The 17000-nt window shown below is 44.7% G+C and overlaps 1 protein-coding gene across 1 annotated transcript in view; it reads left to right on the top strand.

Moving 5' to 3' along the window:
• LOC125452853 (collagen alpha-1(XXII) chain-like) overlaps positions 1–17000 on the top strand; it is a 444116-nt gene that overhangs the window by 35170 nt on the left and 391946 nt on the right. The window contains exon 4 of the mRNA XM_059645502.1: positions 2300–2408. Within this exon, the coding sequence (XP_059501485.1) occupies positions 2300–2408 (109 nt within the window). The remainder of the gene's footprint in view (positions 1–2299; positions 2409–17000) is intronic.

Raw genomic sequence — 17000 nt, 5'->3', positions numbered from 1 at the left:
GAATCATCACTGAAACTCCCGTTAATCATATCATAGATCATAGAATCGCTGCAGTGTGGAAAACAGGCCCTTCAGCCCAACCATTCCACACCGCCCCTCAGAGCATCCCACCTAGACACATCCCCCTATAAACCACCTATTCTACACGTGCCTGAACACTATGGGCAATTTAGCATGGCCAATACATGCAGCCTGCACATCTTTGGACTATGGGAGGAAAACCCACGCAGACAGCAGGAGAATATGCTGGAATCAAACTTGAGTCCCTGGTGCAGTGAGGCAGCAGTGCTTAACACTGTGACACCACACCACTCCAAATCTGCATACACTATCAGCAGTGTTGCTGTATCTACTCTATACACTCATTTCCATACACAATGAACTATGGTAGTTTATCCTCTCTGTATACGATCTGCACACACTGTGTTACTGTATCTACTGTACACTGATTTGTCTGTGCTGTGTCTGCAATATTGTCATATTTACTTCATATATTGATCTTCGTCATTTTGCCAGCAATGTTACTGTTACTACTTTGACGAAATATGTATAGATTAATGTACAGTATTGTTACCCTATCTACTCTATGTACTGATTTAAAGTCACTGCGTCAGCAGTGTTATCTAATTTACTCTGTATACTGATCTGCACACATTATGTCAGTGGAGCCAGAGATTCATAGTCATACAACATGGGAACAGACCATTAGCCTAACTCGTCCATGCCCACCAGGTTTCCTAAAATGAACTAGTTCTATTTGCCTGCGTTTGGTCCATTTCCCTCTAAAACCTCCCTAATTAGGTACCTGCCCAAATGTCTTTTAAATGTTGTAATTGTGCCTACCTCTACCATTCCCTCTGGTAACTTGTTCTATATGTCTGTCTGAAAGAGTTGCCCCTCAGGTTCCTTTCAAATATTTTCCCTCACGTCTTAAACCTATGCCCTTTAGTTTTGGCCTCTCCTACCCTGGGGGAAAGATCTTGGCTATTCACTCTAACTATGCCCCTCTATAACCTCTATAAAGTCATCCCTCAGCATCCAAAGTTCTGGGGAAAAAAGTCCCAGCTGTCTAATCTCCTTATAACTCAAAGCTTCCAGTCTTGGTAACATTCTTGTAATTTTTTTTATGCCCTTTCCAGTTGAATAACATCCTTCCTTTAGCAGAGCAACCAGAATTGTATGCAGTACTCCAAAAGTGGCATTACTAAAGTCTTGGACAGCTGTAATATGAGGTCCCAACTCCTGTATTCAGTGCTGACTGATGAAGGCAAGCATGCCAAATGCCTTCTTCACCACTCTGTCTGCCTGTGATGCCATTTTCAGGTATCTATCTACCTGCGTAGCCTTACCATTAAATAATATAATTTTGTAAGTTCCGCCCTGGTTTGTCTTAACAAAATACAGCACCTCGCATTTATCTAAATTGAAATCCATCCTCCATTCCTTGACGAACTGGCCAACTTGATCAAGATCCCATTGTACTCTTGGATAACCTTCTTCACTGTCCACTATGACCAGCAATTTTGGTGTTACCCACAAGCTTACTAACCATCGTTCCTATTTTCTCATCCAAATCATTTAAATAAATGATAAACAACAGTGGACGGAGCATTGCTACTTGTGGCACAACGGTAGTCACAGGCTTCCAGTCTGAACAACAACCGTCTACCACCACTCTATGTCTCTTACCGTTAAGCCAATTTTGTATCGAATTGCAGAACAAAAACAATGTTGCCGGAAAAGCCCAGCAGATCTGACAGCATTTATAAAGGACAAACAGAGTCACCGTTTCAGATCTGGTGACTTGTAGACTGGTCTGCACACATTGTCAGCAGGTGACCTAATAGAGACATACAAGATGATCAGAGGATTAGATAGGATGGACAATGAGAGGCTTTTTTCTCAGATGGAGATGGCTAGCATGAGGGCACATAGCTTTAAATTAAGGGGTGATAGATATAGGACAGATGTCAGAGATAGGTTCTTTATTCAGAGAATAGTAAAGGCTTGGAATGCCCTGCCTGCAACAGTAGTAGACTCGCCAAGTTTAAGGGCATTTAAATAGTCATTGGATAAATATATGGATAATAATGGAATAGTGTAGGTTAGATGGGCTTTAGTTTAGTTTCACATGTCAACGCAATACTGAGGGCCAAAGGGCCTGTATTGTGCTGTAGTGTTCTATGTTCTATGTTGTTACTGTATCTAGACTTTATACTGATCTGTCTGCGCTGTGCCAGCAGTGTTATTGAATCTACTCTGTATACTGACCTGCAAATGCTTATCCTCTAACTTTCAGGGTTCGATCTAGTACAGAGATTTTCATTGACTCGCTCAATACCAAGAAGCAAACCTTTGCCACCTCCTCCTGTCAGAATGGGAAGAAAACTGTTGGTCAGACCCACACAGTAAGCACAACAATTTTTTATTTTGACTTTGCATCCAGCTTTGCATAGTTTCACATTAAGCCCTTCAGCTTGAAGCCAGTAGAGAATGGATGCTACCTTCTGTTTTTCACCCTTGCATTTGCCTGCAAATGTTCTTTTTGTTATTGCAGTGGAATTGGCAGAATAAACTCTGATTTTTGCCATTGTGGGCAACAGGATACCAGGAGCCTAGGCAAACAGCATAATGTTCTTGAGTAGATTTGTAGCCATGGTTGTGGATACTGTGGTTGGTTTACTCACTGAGCTTGATTATTAGTTTGCAGGTATTTCATTACCCTGCTGAGTAACACCATCAGTGCAGTCTCCAATGAAGCATTGCCGTATTCTTCCGCTTGCTATTTGAACTCTGAAGTTTGTAGGAATTGATTATCTGATTTCCAATTTTTCTTTGTAGTGGTGTGTATATATGGTCGAGTTAAATTTTACTTGATCATAGTGTGAAAACAGGCCCTTTTGCCCAACAAGTCCACACTGAATCTCAGAGCATCCCACCCAGTCCTGTCCCCCAGTAACCCACCTAATCTACACATCCCAAAACACTACAGGCAATTTAGCATTACCAATCCACCTAACCTGCACCTCTTTGGACTGTGGGAGGAAACCGGAGCACCGGAGGAAACACAGGGTAAATGCGCAAACTCCACACAGACAGTCGCCTGAGGCTAGAATTGAACCTGGGTCCCTGGTGCTGTGAGGCAGCAGTGCTAACCACTGAACCACCATGCCGCCCAAATGGCTACCTTGGTAGAGAACCAGGCCTCTAGAAATTCTCATGCTTGTCCTAGGATCTTGACATTGTCCCAATAGAACCTTCTTCAAAAATCAAGTTGCTGGAAATGCTCAGCAGGTCTGGCAGCATCTGTGAAAGAAATAACAGAGTTAATGTTTAGGGTTTGGTGACTCTGACGTTACCTCTGTTTTTTCCTTCATAGATACTGCCAGACCAGCAGAGATTTTCCAGCAACTTGGTTTTTGCTCCTGATTTACAGCATCCGCATTTATTCCAGTTTTCATTGAATCTCCTTGTCTATGTGTATGGAGGCCCGTGGGTGTTGGTCATGTCTTCTTGTTGCTAGTTGGTGTTCATGTTTTCTTGTAGCCAGTTTTCTTCCTCTCTGTCCGATGTAATGTTTGTCGCAGTCCTTGCATGCAATCTTGTATGTTACGTTGGTTCTGTCTATAGTGGGTAAGCTATTTTCAATGGCATCAAATTCACCAGAGAAGAAGGAAAGAACAAACAGCTTCCGTTCCTGGACGTAATGGTAGAACACAGAGCCAAATGGGAATTTCTGACCAAAGTATACAGAAAAGCCACACACACCGATCAAGGCCTAAATTTCAACAATAACCACCCCAACACCCACAAATGAAGTTGCGTGAAAACACTGTTCAAATGAGCCACAACAGCCCAGAACTATTTCTTTGAAGAGGTGACCAAACAGGTGGATGAAGGTAGAGCAGTGGATGTGGTATACATGGATTTAAGTAAGGTGTTTGATAAGGTTCCCCATGGTAGGCTCATGCAAAAGGTAAGGAGGCATGGGATAGAGGGAAATGTGGCAGTTTGGATTCAGAATTGGTTGACCCTTAGAAGACAAAGGGAGGGAGCAGATGGAAAATATTCAACATGGTGCTCAGTTACGGGTGGTGTACCAGAAGGATCTGTTCTGGGTCCTCCTCTATTTGTGATTTTTGTGAATGATTTGGATGAAGGAGTAGAAGAATGAATTACTAAGTTCATGGACGATACGTTGTGGACAGTGTGGAGGGCTGTTCGAAGCTACAAAGGGACATTGATAGGATGCAGAGCTGGGCTGAGAAGTGGCAGATGGAGTTTAACCTTGAAAAGTGTGAGGTGAATCATTTTGGAAGGAAAAACTTGAAAGCAGAATACAGTGTTAAAGGAAAGATTCTTAGCAGTGTGGTGGAGCAGAGGGATCTTGGGGTTCATGTCCACAGTTCCCTGAAAGCTGCCATCCAGGCGGATAGAGTTGTTAAGAAGGCATGTGGTGTATTCACTTTCATTAACAGAGGGATTAAGAGCTGTGAAGTTATGCTCCAGTTATACAAAAGCCTGTTTTGGCCACATCTGGAGTATTGTGTCCAGTTCTTGTCACCTCATTACAGGAAAGATGTGGAAGGGTTGGAAAAGGTGCAGAGGAGATTTACCAGGATGTTACTTGGAAAGGTGGGAAAATTTTCGGTGGAAAGGTTGAGAGAGCTAGGGCTTTTCTCTTCAGAACGGCATAGAATGAGAGGTAATAAAATGTGAGGCTGGATGAGCACAGCAGGCACAGCAGCATCTCAGGAGCACAAAAGCTGACGTTTCGGGCCTAGACCCTTCATCAGAGAGGGGGATGGGGTGAGGGTTCTGGAATAAATAGGGAGAGAGGGGAAGGCGGACCGAAGATGGAGAGAAAAGAAGATAGGTGGAGAGGAGAGTATAGGTGGGGAGGTAGGGAGGGGATAGGTCAGTCCAGGGAAGACGGACAGGTCAAGGAGGTGGGATGAGGTTAGTAGGTAGGAGATGGAGGTGCGGCTAAGGGTGGGAGGAAGGGATGGTTGAGAGGAAGAACAGATTAGGGAGGCAGAGACAGGTTGTGCTGGGTTTGGGATGCAGTGGGTGGAGGGGAAGAGCTGGGCTGGTTGTGTGGTGCAGTGGGGGGAGTGGACGAACTGGGCTGGTTTTGGGATGCGGTGGGGGAAGGGGAGATTTTGAAGCTGGTGAAGTCCACATTGATACCATTGGGCTGCAGGGTTCCCAAACGGAATATGAGTTGCTGTTCCTGCAACCTTCGGGTGACATCATTCTGGCACTGCAGGAGGCCCATGTTGGACATGTCATCTAAAGAATGGGAGGGGGAGTGGAAATGGTTTGCGACTGGGAGGTGCAGTTGTTTATTGCAAACCAAGCAGAGGTGTTCTGCAAAGCTGTCCCCAAGCCTCCGCTTGGTTTCCCCAATGTAGAGGAAGCCACACCGGGTACAATGGATGCAGTATACCACATTGGCAGATGTGCAGGTGAACCTCTGCTTAATATGGAACGTCATCTTGGGGCCTGGGATAGGGGTGAGGGAGGAGGTGTGGGAGCAAGTGTAGCATTTCCTGCAGTTGCAGGGGAAGGTGCCGGGTGTGGTGGGGTTGGAGGGCAGTGTGGAGCGAACAAGGGAGTCACGGAGAGAGTGGTCTCTCCGGAAAGCAAACAAGGGTGGGGATGGAAAAATGTCTTGGGTGGTGGGGTCGGATTGTAGATGGCAGAAGTGTCGGAGGATGATGCGTTGTATCCGGAGGTTGGTGGGGTGGTGTGTGAGAATGAGGGTGATCCTCTTTGGGCGGATGTGGCGGGGGCGGGGTGTGAGGGATGTGTTGCGGGAAATGCGGGAGACGCGGTCAAGGGCATTCTCGACCACTGTGGGTGGAAAGTTGCGGTCCTTGAAGAACTTGGATATCTGGGATGTGCGGGAGTGGAATGCCTCATCGTGGGAGCAGATGCGGCGGAGGTGGAGGAATTGGGAATAAGGGATGGAATTTTTGCAGGAGGGTGGGTGGGAGGAGGTGTATTCTAGGCAGCTGTGGGAGTCGGTGGGCTTGAAATAGACATCAGTTACAAGTTGATTGCCTGAGATGGAGACTGAGAGGTCCAGGAAGGTGAGGGATGTGTTGGAGATGGCCCAGGTGAACTGAAGGTTGGGGTGGAAGGTGTTGGTGTAGTGGATGAACTGTTCGAGCTCCTCTGGGGAGCAAGAGGTGCTGCCGATACAGTCATCAATGTAACGGAGGAAGAGGTGGGTTTTGGGGCCTGTATAGGTGCGGAAGAGGGACTGTTCCACGTAACCTACAAAGAGGCAGGCATAGCTGGGGCCCATGCGGGTGCCCATGGCTACCCCTTTTGTCTGTAGGAAGTGAGAGGAATCGAAAGAAAAGTTGTTGAGGGTGAGGACGAGTTCGGCTAGGCGGATAAGGGTGTCGGTGGAGGGGGACTGGTCGGGCCTGCGGGACAGGAAGAAGCGGAGGGCCTTGAGGCCATCTGCATGCAGAATGCAGGTGTATAGGGACTGGACGTCCATGGTGAAAATGAGGTGTTGGGGGCCAGGGAATTGGAAGTCCTGGAGGAGGTGGAGGGCGTGGGTGGTGTCACGGACGTAGGTGGGGAGTTCCTGGACCAAAAGGGAGAAAATGGAGTCCAGATAGGTGGAGATGAGTTTGGTGGGGCAGGAACAGGCTGAGACAATGGGTCGACCAGGGCAGGCAGGTTTGTGGATTTTGGGAAGGAGATAGAAATGGGCCGTGCGGGGTTGGGGAACAATGAGTTTGGAGGCTGTGTGTGGGAGGTCCCCTGAGGTGATGAGGTCATGAATGGTGTTGGAGTTGATGGTTTGGTGCTCGGGGTCTGGGTCATGATCGAGGGGGCGGTAGGAGGTGGTGTCAGAGAGTTGGCGTTTGACCTCGGCGATGTAGATGTCAGTGCACCATACTACCACTGCGCCACCATTGTCTGCGGGTTTGATGGTGAGGTTGGGATTGGAGCAGAGGGAGCGGAGGGCTGCCCGTTCTGCAGGGGAGAGGTTGGAGTGGGTGAGAGGGGTGGAGAGAAGGTTGCAGGAACAGCAACTCATATTCCGCTTGGGAACCCTGCAGCCCAATGGTATCAATGTGGACTTCACCAGCTTCAAAATCTCCCCTTCCCCCACCGCATCCCAAAACCAGCCCAGTTCGTCCACTCCCCCCACTGCATCACACAACCAGCCCAGCTCTTCCCCTCCACCCACTGCATCCCAAACCCAGCACAACCTGTCTCTGCCTCCCTAACCTGTTCTTCCTCTCACCCATCCCTTCCTCCCACCCCAAGCCACACCTCCATCTCCTACCTACTAACCTCATCCCACCTCCTTGACCTGCCCGTCTTCCCTGGACTGACCTATCCCCTCCCTACCTCCCCACCTATACTCTCGTCTCCACCTATCTTCTTTTCTCTCCATCTTCGGTCCGCATCCCCCTCTCTCCCTATTTATTCCAGAACCCTCACCCCATCCCACTCTCTGATGAAGGGTCTAGGCCCAAAACGTCAGCTTTTGTGCTCCTGAGATGCTGCTGGGCCTGCTGTGTTCATCCAGCCTCACATTTTATTATCTTGGATTCTCCAGCATCTGCAGTTCCCATTATCACTGATGGAATGAGAGGTGACTTGTTAGAGGTGCAGAAAATGATCAGAGATATTGATAGAATAGAGAGCCAGAGACTTTTTTCCTAAGGTGGAGGTATCTATTACAAGGAGACATAGTTTTAAAGTGAATGGGGGTAGATATGGGGAGACATGGAATGCATTGCCGGTGAGGGTAGTGGAGCCAGCTTCATTAGGGACATTTAAACAGCTCTTAGATGGGCATATGGATGATAGTATAAGGTAGGGGTAGAAGTTAGATAGATCTCAGGATCAGGTTAAAAGTATGGCACATCATCATGGGCCAAAGAGCCTGTACTGTGCTGTACTGTTCTGTGTTCTATGTTCTAACTACGCCAAAATGAAGAAGAATACTTCCACCAAGTATTTAGAGACAATGGATACCCAAAAAGCTGGGTCCGATGATGTCTGTCACACAAGCAACAACAAAAGATATCGTACTCACCGACAGAATTGTCACAATGCCATACAGCAAGAATGTTTCTGATTGACCACGAGACTCCTACAGCCACTGGGCATCAGAGTGATACACAAATCTCCATCAACCCTGTGGCAACTGCTAACAAAACCAAAGACCCCTTTATCCACTATGGACAGAACCAACATAATACACAGGATTCAATTCAAGGACTGCAGCAAACATTACATTGGACAGTCAGGAAGAAAACTGGCCAGAAGTGTTCATGAACACCAACTATCAACAAAAAGACACAGCCAATATTTACTCGTCTCCATACATAGAGGCAAGGAGAACCACCATTTCAACTGGGACAATGCCAGGATCCTAGGACAAGCCAAACAGAGACAAGCACGGGAATTTCTAGAGACCTGGTTCTCCACTAAGAAGGCCATTAATAAACATATATAATTAGACTCTATGTACTCAGCACTGTAAAGAAAAACCAGAAATGACGTAATCGACTCCAATGGACCCCAGAGTTAAAATAGCAAGCGGGAAAATGCTACAATGCTTTGTCGAAGGCTGCACTGATCGTGTTACCGAGCAGGGTAATGAAATGTCTGCAAACTAATAGAGCAGCTCGGCAAGCGAATCAACCACAGCAAAAAGCGTAATCTCATTAACCATTCTGATTCCTAATTATTCAATGAGCGGAAGCTGGAAGTATCACAGAAACACTGAATTCAATTTCCATGTGTCAGAAAGAAGAATAAGGCTAGGGCAAGGAAGAGGAGGTTTGAAGATCTTATGGTGCAGTGGCAACATTCCCTACCTTTGGACCAGAATATCTGGTTTCAAACCCTACCTGTTCCTATTGATGTGTCATAGCATACCTGACAAAGTACATTAAAATAGCAAGAAACATGAGATTCAAAGAGAATTCACAAAGATTTTCTTCATATAAAGAACCCTAGTAATAATGGAAACCTGAAAGAGTAAAATTGTAAAACTAAAATGTCAGTGTCAAAAGATGTATCAGTGATAATGGGAACTGCAGATGCTGGAGAATCTAAGATAATAAAGTGTGAAGCTGGATGAACACAGCAGGCCAAGCAGCATCTCAGGAGCAGTGTCAGTGTCAAAAGGTTTGTTTGCTATGATTTTAAAACTTTCCACTCCTTTGAAGATCCACAAACATTGAAAAGTATAAGATCTAACATTTTATTGTGGATTTCTTAGCTCTTCAATATAAATGGTCATGTCCCTGTCTCAGTATGATATACTGCTGGAGCAAAGCTTCTAGAGTAATGGCAATAAAATAACTTAATTTCCTCTCAGTACTTTTACTGACACTTATTTTTATTGCTGGGGGTAGCTTGAGTACATTTTTGTCGAAGACTGACCAGACTCAGAATTTTTTTTATTTTCGCTTTTGTTTAACTCATTCATTGTTTACCTACATCTGCAAATGCTGAATGGCATTTCATCTAATTTCAGCCATTGTCAATCTGTCAGCTGTCTGGACCCTAAGCAAGAATGTTCCAATTTTTTCACTGTGACCCCATTTTAGTGCTTTTAAATGTATGTGACCTCAAAGTTTTGACAACGGGGACAGGTAGTGGTGAGTTGCATGTTGGAGGTGGTTCTGAGTATGGGATGGGCTGAGGGCACTTTGGAAGGAATAGAGGAGGTTATTATACTCTAAAAAAATGGACAGTTAGAATTCAGACTGAAATATAAAATAGGGATATCTATAACTGAGTCATCGCCGTCTCTCTTACTTGCTGTATCTCTCATGAGGGCTGTGCAGTAAATATTGCAGGATCAGACTGAAGCAGATCTTGCCATAACCAGCCAAAATCTTGCTGCACAGCACACCAGGGAATCGTACTTCAATCAGTATGGCCCATCGCTCCATTGCTACCATTAAAGTCTCGGAATTGTAACAGCATGGAAAGAGGCCATTTAGTCCATTATGCCTGCACTGGTTCTAGCCATTACCCAGACTGTACCACCACACGTTTTTGTCGAGCAACACCATTTACACGGAAGTGGATAGAGCAGTGATATGGCACACGATTAGGGACTTTTCCCTATCCTAAGCACTGGAGATCTTCTTCCCTGAAGTTTCCTTCCTTTCCATCTCAATTGTTTTCCTTCACAGGAATCGTCAAACAAGCAATGTGACTTTGTTTTTGTCAGAATATTCCTTTCCACAGTCTATCATCAAGTAGAGGGTGCAGAAGAGGCCAGAAATGGTAAAGCATGATTACCTTGAAGGGCTGTGAGGCTGGAGATGTTCACATTAATTGGAACGTATTGTGGGATTTGGAAACAGGGCAGGGAATTTTAAAATCAAGGCTTTGCTGACGAGAGTTGGACAGCAAGGACCGAGGTGATAGATGAATATGAGTGGGTCTGACAATTGTCTCAAGAGGCGAGAATGCTGCTGGAAACCACATTTGCCACTTAAGTAAAGAGCTTAGTTAAACCGGACATGTAGAAACTATGTTTGTGTTTGTCTGGTTTCAATGACAGAAAATGTGAGGTTAGAGGAGGTGTTAACTTTCAGTAGAAATACTGTCGTTTGCTTTGCCCTCATTCTTTGCTGAGCACCTTGCATTTAGCACTATGTTGGAAGTGGAAAGATCACCTGGCTATTTCACTGGTACTGATAATGTGAGGGTGTAAACATTAAGAGCTATATGTTTTCCTGCGTTCCTGGTTTACACACTGAACACATGATCCCTTGGCAAGGAAGTGCATTTCTGACTGTTTCTTCCAAAGTGAGTTTATAGTTTCCAAACCCTGAGCAGCTGTGAGGTCTGACAGATGACACTGTGTGTCAGCTGGAAAGGGAAGCTTTACCTAAGAACTTTGCATGTGCTTCGTCTTAATCTCAGGAAATGAAAAGGGATCATCTTTCCCCATCTGGGTGGCATTCAACAAGCTGTGGAGTCACTCTGGCACATATCAAATTAGACTCTTATACCAAAAGTGTGCAGGGATAGCTGCTTCATCTATTTCAACCTGAAAACCCAAGAGGTAGTTTTTTTTAAAATTCAGAAGCAGAAACTGATAATATGCGTTCCACCTCCCACCTTTGCCTCTGAATGAAAATAATCTTCTTCCTGTTGTATCTGAAGACAGTCAAACTGTAACTGGTCCTGTTTGTAGAAACATGCCATTGACGAGTCTGGAGAACAATTCCAGGAAGGAATGGGTAACTGGAACAAGAAGGCTTGAAGGTGAGGGTTATCCTCAAGGGGATACTCAGATTATCATAAAACATACAGACGCACAATTTTCTTTAAACTGTTCCCAATTTTAAAGATTTTAAATGTCCGCAAAAAAGCTCACTTGTAACACTTGTGTTGGAGAGAAATGAGCATTTAACTTGTTAGCATGTTAGTTTTCTACGTTTTTGTGATGTATCAGGCACCTAAAAAGTTGTTACTGCTTTATTTTTTCATCATTTACATTGCTGAGAATTGGAGCATCAAGATGATGAAATGTTTGTCTTTCTCTGGAGGGTAACGAAAAGGGCTGGTTTGAATAATAGGCAGCTGGAGACCATTCAGCCAAACAGACTTGGGCTGATGTGTAATATTCACCAGAAAATTCATATGACTTTCACTTTTACCTGCATGCTGCAGTCTGGAATTTGAGATAATGTGGTTCAAAGCTCTACCATTCTTTTCATCACACTGTCTGACAGAAATCTCTCCTGCTTTTACTGCTGCCAATAGCATATGTTAGAATATGTTTGTCAATATGTTTGAGAGTTTTGTGAATGCACCTCCCTTATCCAACAAGCTCTGGAATGGGACTCAAACTTTGTGTTTCTGATTATAGGCAGCGTTGCCACAGACTGAACCTCGCATCATGTGGATGCTAGCTCTCTTTTTGTGTATTTTGACTAGAGGCAACAATGACCTCAATGGGATTATCAGAAGAATCTCAAAGTCTCATTGACACTTCAGCTGAAATCTCAGGTATACAATTACACCGGTCAGCTGAATGACTGACAAAAGATTCCCAGCAAAGAACAACACAAGAGAAGTTAGAGGTGACTTCATTTTGAAACTGAATGTGAACTATACAAGGTCGTCAGCACCCTGTCTGCTCAAGCATTATTGGCTGGTGATTGCTGACTCCACTCACTTCTCCCTTTCTTCACATTATGCAACTTAGGCACTTTTTGCCAAGATTTAGTCAGATCTACCAATAAGTAAGCAACACAGGCTTATATTTGAGAAATATTTGTTTAGGTATTCACAATCACCTTCACCAACCAGATATGAATTTTTGACCTAAAGTTGACTCCAGGTTTGGGTCCCTCTGCAGACAGACAGTTACATCTAGTCTACAGTTTAGAGACAGGTGTTTTTGCCCAACTGCTCCCTGCTGGGACTTGTGCTTCTCCAGCAGCCTCTCTTCACATAATCCTATATTCATGAACAGCAGCTCATTTATTCATCAAGCTTTGCCTGAAATGAATTAAATTATGGAAACTAATGAGACTCTTAGGGATCTGACAAAGTATATGCAAAGAGGTTGCTTCTCCTTGTGGGAGAGTCTAGGGCCAGATGGCATCTTCTCCAAATAAAGGGATACAAACGTAAAACAAAGATGAGGAGGAATTTTTTTTCTCAGAGGGTAGTGAATCTGTAGAATCCTTTACTTCAGAAGGGTAAATAGATTGGGTTGTTAAGTACATTCAAGGCTGAGACACATTGAATACATACTTAAACAGTATTTAACATTTGATTATATTTAATCAGTAAAATCAAGGGTTAGGAGGAAAAGACAAGAAAGTGGAGTTGAAGATTATCAAATCAACCATGATCTCATTGAAGCGTGGAGCAAACTTAATAAGCTGAATGGTCTATTTTGATCCTGTATCTTATGATCTTATGAATCTACCCTGTACATTTTGATTACTACTTATATAATTGAGTACTTTTTGTGCATTATTTGAATGTGGGTGATACAGGCTAGGGAAGAATTTATTGCTTTTCTCTAACAGTCATTGAGAAGGTACAACTGAGCTGCCTCCTTGAACTTCTGCAGAACATGTGGTGTTGGGAATACATAGTGCTGATAGGGAGGGGGAAGGGTTCCAGGATTTTGTAGCACTGCAGTAGATTAGCAATCTATTTTTGTCATTTGTGAAAGAATAAATGTACTTACAATAAATCAATGTCCTGTGAATGACAAAACTTATTGTGAATCACGTGTCCTGAATAGCAGTCTATCAAAGAAATTGATCAGCTTGGTGATTTAATTGAGTAGTTACACATTGTGATGACTTTTGTTGCATTATTTACAGAGTTGAAAAATAAGTTAAATAGGACATCATTGAAGAGTTGGTATTAGAGTAAGGAAATAGACATAATAGAAGGGGCCACTTATTCACACTCTTCCCAATTGAGTCATTCCATAGTGTAAGAAATGCAGCAACATATTTATGCATGACAAGTGATCAGATAATCATTTTTATGACATTATTTGAATGATAAATATTGGCCTCAAATAACATCACAAAGAAAACATGTCAGAAAAATAGCTTGACCGCCCTTGACCGCGTCTCCCGTATTTCCCGCAACACATCCCTCACACCCCGCCCCCGCCACAACCGCCCAAAGAGGATCCCGGTCGTTCTCACACACCACCCTACCAACCTCCGCATACAACGCATCATCCTCCGACACTTCCGCCATTTACAATCCGACCCCACCACCCAAGACATTTTTCCATCCCCACCCTTGTCTGCTTTCCGGAGAGACCACTCTCTCCGTGACTCCCTTGTTCGCTTCACACCGCCCTCCAACCCCACCACACCCGGCATCTTCCCCTGCAACCGCAGGAAACACTACACTTGCCCCCACACCTCCTCCCTCACCCCTATCCCAGGCCCCAAGATGACATTCCACATTAAGCAGAGGTTCACCTGCACATCTGCCAATGTGGTATACTGCATCCACTGTACCCGGTGTGGTTTCCTCTACATTGGGGAAACCAAGCGGAGGCTTGGAGACCGCTTTGCAGAACACCTCCGCTCAGTTCGCAACAAACAACTGCACCTCCCAGTCGCAAACCATTTCCACTCCCCCTCCCATTCTTTAGATGACATGTCCATCATGGGCCTCCTGCAGTGCCACAATGATGCCACCCGAAGGTTGCAGGAACAGCAACTCATATTCCGCCTGGGAACCCTGCAGCCTAATGGTATCAATGTGGACTTCACCAGCTTCAAAATCTCCCCTTCTCCAACTGCATCCCTTAACCAGCCCAGTTCGTCGCCTCCCCCCACTGCACCACACAACCAGCCCAGCTCTTCCCCCCCACCCACTGCATCCCAAAACCAGTCCAACCTGTCTCTGCCTCCCTAACCTGTTCTTCCTCTCACCCATCCCTTCCTCCCACCCCAAGCCGCACCCCCATCTACCTACTAACCTCATCCCACCTTCTTGACCTGTCCGTCTTCCCTGGACTGACCTATCCCCTCCCTACCTCCCCACCTATACTCTCTCCACCTATCTTCTTTACTCTCCATCTTCGGTCTGCCTCCCCCTCTCTCCCTATTTATTCCAGTTCCCTCACCCCATCCCCCTCTCTGATGAAGGGTCTAGGCCCGAAATGTCAGCTTTTGTGCTCCTGAGATGCTGCTTGGCCTGCTGTGTTCATCCAGCCTCACATTTTATTATCTTGGAATTCTCCAGCATCTGCAGTTCCCATTATCTCAGAAAAATAGCTTATTTGGTTCTTTAAAAAATAACAACAATAGATTGCTATTTTACTATTATGTAACTTAATTTATTGTCTTTTAAGACTCCAAACACACACATGCACATTGATTCATGAACAAAACAGACTCATGAGCAATGGGTAAGGCATAAATCATATTGATTGAAAAATAGAGATAGGGAGAAACAAATTCTGTAGATCATTATCCAGGCCACAAGTGTGGGGTGAATTGTTTCTCATAATTTTTGTTTTTTGCAACATTGACATGATGTCTGCAAAGCAATGGTTCACCTTTGAACCAGTGGCCAATCAGGTGGTCTCTTCGTGCATTGGCATCTTTCTCTAGAGTCACCAAGTTTGTGTCTCTTTCTATTCAGAGAGAAGGAAGGAAGATATATTTCTTGTCTCCAAGGTTAATGTTATCTCTGAGTGCGCTGCACTCTCAGGTTAGTCATAGACTGCAAGTGGGCCAATCTGAAGAATGTTGTTAGGCTGCTTTTTAACCCTCAGGAGCCTTTGATACCAGTGCGTATGAGAAGTATCCGAGTCGCTACTCTGAAAAGCAATGAGGTCTTGTTAGCTGAAGTTTACACTACATTATCTTACTTGACTTTCAGGCTGCTAAAGCAGTCCTTGTACTTTTAGCTACATAATTACATCCAACTTCCATTTTCCAGCTTATAGCCAAAACAAAAACAAAAATGTGGGGCTGAACCTCACGTTTTTTTTAGCTAAATGTGGGCTCTGTTGTGATTTTTGGAGGATGTTTCACAATGGACATGGTGACATTTCTTCCTGCATCTTACAAAACTGACCCAAATAGCAACCTACCCCTATTCTGTAGTGCTGCTCTTGTCCAATTCTTGCTCACTTTTACCATGCACCATTCCCAGAACATCTCACCACTGCTAGGATATCCTGCAATTAGCAGATATCCTTTGCACCCACGCTATTTTTAAAAGTCAAACCAGCATAATCAGGTGTAACTATCCTGCACCGTTGCTTATATTTGCCCAGTACATGCAGACAGGGAAACTTGGTCCCATGCATTGCAGGCCGCAATGTGGAGGCGCTACTAGATGAAATGGTGCACAGGCAGGATGCCTATTTCCGCTCAACGTCACCCACTACTTCCCCTCACACCACTAATGCTGTATGCCCTCAATACTGCCTACTCATTTGCTTAGGATATTTCTCCACTTGTACCAACAATAACAGTGGTGCCACCCACTTTCATCTCCTTTAATACCTCTCTGCTCTCATTTCAAGAGGAAAATAGCCCACAGTAAGGCGGAAAGTGTCAAGATGTACGTGGGCTACCCAGCTTTCAGTTCCTCACCCCTTATGTAGAGAGGACCCTGATTCTGACCACCCCGAGTAGCTAACTAACTGTGTCCAACCTTCCTTGGCTTGACTGGTGCATGCTGACAGTGATGACAATCTTTGTAGCTTCATATCTGTGCTAAACAGCATGGCAAGACGGCAGTGCTATGAGCCTGCTATCTCTGACTGTGAGAGAAAGTACAACAAAGACAAGGCAAGACTGGGATCCTGTGAACATCCAAGTTGGCTCAGAGTGAGTGAGTACTATGACAGTGAGCAAAGTGCCTGGTGGTACTTGCTGGAATGGAGTGCATGTCCCTGAGTATGGCGTGTCCTTATGCACAGTGTCCTGCGGCATTACAATTGTAGTTGATGGTGCAGCCTGAGGTGGAATAATGCAAAAGAGTTAAGTGAGTGAATCAGAGACATCTTGAAGGCTGACACATAGCAGATGCCATTATGTAGGATACGCATGGCCAGTGCCTATGGAATGTGTCCATGAGATGTTGATGCCTGGTGTTCAACATGGAAAGCAATTGGAGCAAGTCTGAAGTTGCCAGGTGGCTGCTCGTATTTCTGTGTTGGGGATTGTTGATGTAGAGCTTGTTTGGCATACTTGGTAACATAGAAACCCAAATATTAAAAGGTGAGTTGTACCAATAAGATATTTAACAAATTATAAATGCCCTTTAATCTCACTGTTGCCTATTGAGAAACTCACCTCTTGGCAAATGCATAAGAGATGTTTTAGCATCAGCTGCTTTCTGTGGCAGAGAACTCCATAGGCTCACCATTCTCTTGGCAAAGAAATTGTTCCTCATCTCAGTCTTAAATGGTCTACCTCGTATCTTTAGTCTGGTCCCTGTTTTTGGACTCCCTTGTCATCAGGGATATCTTT

This window comes from Stegostoma tigrinum, chromosome 4, assembly GCF_030684315.1.
Source record: "Stegostoma tigrinum isolate sSteTig4 chromosome 4, sSteTig4.hap1, whole genome shotgun sequence".
Lineage (NCBI taxonomy): Eukaryota > Metazoa > Chordata > Chondrichthyes > Orectolobiformes > Stegostomatidae > Stegostoma > Stegostoma tigrinum.
Note: the sequence above shows the minus strand (reverse complement) of the source record. Positions and strands in the feature narration are given on the sequence as shown.